The following is a 6,002-nucleotide window of genomic DNA, read 5'->3' on the forward strand; positions in this document are numbered from 1 at the left end:
ATTGGCAAAGTTAAAAAGTTTAAGACTCAATTGGCAAAACTGCAATAGGTCTAAGATTTTTTTGACAATTTTCCCTTTATCTGGAGGAGCCAAATCCCTGCAGGTTATCCTGGTGGGACTTTGGGCATACAACATAAAAGGGATAGGGTTTCTTTTAGCCAAAAGAAATAAAGATAGAAGCCCTTTGCACGTCCCAAAAAAGGAGCGCTTGTTGAGAGTAGCCGCTAAAGCCAAGTAGAGCCGCACGTCTAGCAAGTGCAGAAACCAACGAGAAGCGGCAACTCAAAATTCAAGAACGCTCCACGGTTTTGATTTTCGGTCATACAAAAAGAGTATTGCTTGGGCTTGAACACATTGTTATTTTTCGTGCTATGAGTTTACATTATTTATTTATAAACACTTTGGGTTTGGGATTAAATTTGGGTTTGAGAAACACTTGAGTATGTGAGTGATTGTAAACTCTATTCTATGATTATAGTGGATTATTTGTTGTTGACTCTTTATATGGACGTAAGTACCGATACTTTGACCAAACTACATAAATCTCTGGTGTCATTAATTCTTGTTTATATCTCTGGTGATTTTTCGTTGATATAAATTGCAAGATCCTGTCATTTTCGCATATTATATTTCAACAGGTAAGTTGTGATCAATTGTGACAACATCAAGGTAGACTCGATTGCCTAACGAGGGTTGCTGCCTTCAATAACAAAAACATCATTGACCATCCCTCCAGAAGTTCTTTTCCAGATTCTTCCATGGAAAAAGCAAGGAAAGAATGACCAAAGGCAAATTCACTTAACCATAAAATGAAAGCTCCCACTAGCATAACTTCACACTGCGTTCTTCCATCACAACACGCATACTCTTTTCAAGCCGCAAGCTCGGGAGTATACGGAATGGCAATCACATTCAAGTCGTTCTTTCTCTTGACCACAATCCCGAAAGTCTCCGTCATGTCGAGCTCCTCTGGGGCCTTGCCAATAGGCAGCTTCCAGTCAAAATGGTACAAAAGCGATGCCAACAGGAGCTCTATGATCGCATAGGCGAATGCAGTGCCAGCGCACGACCTCCTACCGGACCCAAAAGGAAGAAATTGAAAGTCCGTCCCTTTGAAGTCCACCGACGACTCGAGGAACCTCTCCGGCTCGTACTTCTCTGAGTCGGTCCAGTAATCGGGGTCTCTTCCTAGCTTCAGCGCATTGACGATGATCCGGGAATTCACAGGAACTCTGTACCCATCGATTTCGGCTTCTTCAATCGCTTCCCTAGGAATCAAAGGGGCCGGAGGGTGGAGCCTCAGGGTTTCTTTGATGATCGATTTCAAGTACTTGAGCTCATTGAGGTCCGATTCTTCTACATGATGCTTTCCTTTTAGGGCTTGTCTCACCTCGGCCTGTGCCTGGGCCATCACTCTGGGGTTTCGAATTAGTTCCGACATCGTCCACTCCACGGTTACCGATGAACTGTAGCTCCCAGCCGCAAATAATTCCTAGAATTATAGAATTTTGTAAGTGAAATTTACTTATATTGGAGAGTCTATGATTTTTGCCTGTGTTAATTAGTGAGAGTGTGTGATACCATAAATAATCTCGAAAATAATATCTATACTCTATATAAAAATATAGGATGGTCTCTAGTGGTCCCCACAAGTTTTACTTGAAACTCAAAATTGTACCTTTATTTTTCTAAGTTCAAAATTGCTTTTGAATATTTTAAAAAGCGTGACAATTTGTCCATCCGTTATATCTAACCGCTAGTAACGAGTTGGCAGCAAAAAAGTCAAGGTGACAATCTGAGTACATGCGTGGTCATAAAAAAATTAAAATAAAAAATTATGTGTGTCAAAAAGATTAAAAATTCAAATGGAAAGTCCAAGAAAAATGTTCAGCGGGAAAGGCCCACCGCTGAACAAAACAGGAGAGGGGGCAAAGCACAGTGGTCAACTCAAATCTGGCACCAAAACCTCCGATGGTGGTCGCATCAGTTTTCCGACCGCCACGACGGGCTGCTTGAGGCGTGTGGCCACCATGAGGTGGTCGCAAGCGGCACCAATAGTGGCGCCTTTATAGGCGAATTGCAGGCATATGTCCAAGCGTAATTGCATTTTTTTCATGTGCAATCCATAGGTAAGAAAACCTCTTAACAACTTAAGTTTTCTATTTGATTTAATTCAAGGATAATACCACAAAAAATCTTAAATTGGTATATCTATGATAAATTGACTCCAAACTAATTTTTTAACCACTAAAAACTTCAAATTAGTTTATTTATGACAAATTTATTTTAAACTAATTTTTTAACCACAAAAAATCTAAACATAATACATTTGCAACAATTTTACCCTCTACTAAATTAAATTAATACTACAGAAAATTACAAACCAGTACACTTGTAATCCCAAACTGATATATCCATCAACTACCATATGTAATTTAACTTAGCAATTTGATGATAAAATTTAATGGAATTTAATGGAGGGTAAATTTGTTATATGTGTATTAGTTTGGATTTTTTGTGGTATTGACCTATGAATTCATCCATAGAAAAAGGGAAACCCAATTCCGATGTATTTTGAATCAAACTTTCTTTTGTTTTTTAGAAAAAGAAATTTCATGAGAGTCGTACATATTGTTGAGATAATTAATTGTGTTACTTTTTTTTTTTGAACAACAATTAACTGTGTTACTTAAGCAGTAAAATTTGTTACTTAGGAAAGGTCAACGCAACCTAAGTATGATCGACATTAACACGCGACACACAACACGACACGACACAACACGACACGCCAACATGTCATTTATCAAAAAACAGAAAATTTCGACACATTGGAAATTTAGTTAGTTAATTTGGACATGTGTCGAAATAGCTCTTGGAGAGTGTCGATGCTTCATAGAACACAACTATCAGGCCATCTCATTTATCTTTCATTTTGTCTTTAGTTAGTTAAATCTCTCTCGTGATATTACGTCAACTTACATTCGTTTCCTCAGGCAGAGCAAATCTTTGAAATCTCTATATCTTCATGAATGTTCCTCTTCTCTTTTTTTACCACACGTATATGCATATGAGTCTCTTTGTAGTGTTTCTTTACGGGAGTTTATCATATGGTATTCACAAAAGCAGTAACACCCAATATAATAACAAAACCTGTCACTACATAAGTTCGATTATCAAGTAGAGTGAAAAAATCAATTCCGGTGTTCAAACATACCAACCAACTCTATATGCATGGTCATGTTTGATAAAACACATATTCAAGGTTGGACATATCACTTAACAAAATAATATTAGTGTACCCTAAATTTCTCAATTGCTGATAGCACCGTGTATAATTTTGACCCAAAAAAAGATATAAAAGCCATTACCGTATAAACTCACCAGAATGAGACCTTTAATATCATCGATAGTCAGATGAAACCCGACCTCCTTGGACTGCTCAAGTCTCAAGAGCACGTCAAGAATATCTTCTCCTCCACCCAACGCATCATCCTCGTTAATACCCGAGGATCGATCTATTTCCATCTTACGTTCTTCGATGATGCTATCGAAGATATTGTCCATCTTCCCCACCAACATATCTAGCTTCGGTTTCATCCTGCTCAGGCGGGTTAGAATTTTGAGCGACGGAAAAATCTCAGCCACGCCAAAGCCACCGGTCAACGCGACCGACTCTTTAAGCAACGCGATGAATGCCTCTTGTTGCTTGCACCTTCTGCCGACAGCCGCCTTGAAAATTATGCTATTCGAGAAAGCGAAGATTTTCTCGCTTAGATTGAATGGCGAACAGGACAATGACCGCATGTTATCAACCAAACCACGCGCCTCCTCTTCTCTAATGTATTTGAAAGACCGGACGCGGGGTGCGCTCAGGAGCTCTGTGACGCAAATCTTGCGCATTTGCCTCCAATATTCGCCGTAGGGCGAGAAGGTCATGTTCGGGTAAATGGCCATCTCCATGAACACGAACGTCGGGCGTTGTGCGAAGGTGAGCTCATGGGTCTTGAGGACTTGTTCCGCCAGTTTAGGATTAGAAACCGTCACGACCGAGAGCTCACCGAGCTGGAGATGGAAGATGGGTCCGTATGTTTTGGCCAGGTCACTCAAGCGAAGGTGAGGTAGTGAGCCAATGAAATGGTGTAAATTCCCACTGAATGGCAGCTTTTTGGGACCCGGGGGGAGATGCTTCGTGCTTGAGCTTTTGGTTGCATTTTTACTGGAAAATATTTTGAGAAAGAACAGGAAGAGGAGAGAAGAGAGGATAAAAAGAAGCATTGTGGGGGATATTATGAGGGAAACTCTTGGCAAGGCTTTTGTGTGGCAGTACGGGGTGATTACCCTTTATATATAGAGTGTTTACAACGACCTAATTAAATAACTCATTTGATAGTTATCATTACACGATATTCAATTTGAGCTATAATTATTCTGTCCATTTATATATATATATATATATATATATATATATATATATATGCGCCAAAAGGTTAGTCGAATTTTAAAGTGTTATATTACTTTATTTAAGGATTTATTTATCCCGTAATGTTGTTAATGGTTACCGGTAAATATCCTCCAAATGCAACAAATTCTCAAATGAGAATACTAGATTGCAATTCTAATATTTCTTCAAAGTCTATTTAGCAAACAATTTAAAAAATGGCTATACGTTTGGAATGAAAACTTGAAAATGATTCCGTATTCATTCATGCTAAAAACTGACATATATATACCAATATTTAAGAATTTGGCAATATCAATCTTAAAGATCATAGGCAATTCTTTGTGAAATGTTGCAAAGTAAACTAAGATATCCTTTCGGAAGAAGTTATAAAATGAACAAAGGTATTCATTCGGAAGAAATTGCAAAATAAACAAACGCAACCCTTCAAGAAAGGTAGCAAACTGAACAAATATAATTTCCAAAAGTTATCTTGAAAATTTTCACCTATAAAAATTTGGAATAATAAAAAGGGAAAATTCCAAAAAGGGACCTAAAGTACCATCTTTTTCTCAAATAAGGGTCCAAAGTGGACCTTGTTTCAAATAAAAACCTCAAGTGCCTTCATTTTCTCAAATAAGAGTCTAAAGTGGATGTTATTTCAAATGGGGACCTAAAGTGGTTATGTTTATTTCAAATAAGAGTTTGAAGTGGCTATGTCCGTTTCAAATAAAGACCCGTCTTTCCAGCGATCAAAGGTATTTTCGTCATTTGTCATTTCCCCCTTTTTTTTCCCAATTTTTGGGCTGATTCTTCTTCCTCTTTGCCAATGGCCAGCCGGCCACTGGCAATGCCCACAAAAGGTTGGGCAAGGGATGGCCTCACCTAGGTGTGGCAACCCTCGACTAGGGGCCATCCGTGAGGTCAGCCTATGCTAGCCTTAGGCGAGGCCAACAAGGGTTGGGTGACCTCGTCGGCCGCCCTCACTTGGGACCGGCTAGGGCCGACCTCACGGATAGCCCCTGGGTGAGGGTCGCCATGCTTAGGTGAGGCTGTCATGCTCAAGCGAGGCCGTCCCTCACCTGTGGCCAACGTGGGTGGCCCTCGCTAGTGGAGGTGACCCTTGCTTAGCCCTCTGTGGGCATCGTCAGTGGTCAGTCGACCACTGGCTAAGAGGAAGAAGAAGAACCAAAAAGAAAAAGAAAAAGTGAAATGCAAAATGACAAAAATATCCTTGATTGGTCGAAAAATTTAGCCAGTTAGTGATTGGCAAGGTCGGGTCCTTATTTGAAATAACCAAAGTCACTTTAGACCTTTATTTGAAACAACTAAGGCCACTTTAGGTCTTTATTTGAAATAAAGTCCACTTCGGTCCCTTATTTGAAAAAATAATGACACTTCGGGTTCTTTTTTTGAAAATTTCCCTAAAAAAATAATAAAATAATATTTTTTAATAAATAAAATTCCGAATTTTCATAATTTCCAAAAAAACTTAATAAACAAAAGACAACCTTTTAACTAATAAATGTTAATAAGATAATCATACAAATAAAAATAAAAATAA

At 38.8% G+C, this 6,002-nt stretch overlaps 1 protein-coding gene across 1 annotated transcript; it reads right to left on the minus strand.

Moving 5' to 3' along the window:
• Positions 1–871: 871 nt before the first annotated feature.
• On the minus strand, positions 872–3,954 carry LOC139883246 (premnaspirodiene oxygenase-like). Its single transcript, XM_071867456.1, has 2 exons — positions 3,382–3,954; positions 872–1,492 (listed from the first exon to the last, which is right to left on the minus strand). Exons 1-2 carry the CDS (start codon positions 3,952–3,954, stop codon positions 872–874), a joined length of 1,194 nt encoding a protein of 397 aa, XP_071723557.1.
• Between the last annotated feature and the right edge of the window lie 2,048 nt (positions 3,955–6,002).

This window comes from Rutidosis leptorrhynchoides, unplaced genomic scaffold (genome assembly GCF_046630445.1).
Source record: "Rutidosis leptorrhynchoides isolate AG116_Rl617_1_P2 unplaced genomic scaffold, CSIRO_AGI_Rlap_v1 contig373, whole genome shotgun sequence".
NCBI classification, from domain to species: domain Eukaryota; kingdom Viridiplantae; phylum Streptophyta; class Magnoliopsida; order Asterales; family Asteraceae; genus Rutidosis; species Rutidosis leptorrhynchoides.

What these genes read in the sequence shown, in the direction of transcription:
- LOC139883246 (XM_071867456.1), bottom strand. Translation starts at nt 3,954, where the DNA reads ATGGCCATTTACCCGAACATGACCTTCTCGCCCTACGGCGAATATTGG. An exon ending in ATATTAAAGGTCTCATTCTG is followed by an intron (nt 1,493 to 3,381) that starts GTGAGTTTATAC and finishes CTATAATTCTAG; the next exon opens with GAATTATTTGCGGCTGGGAG.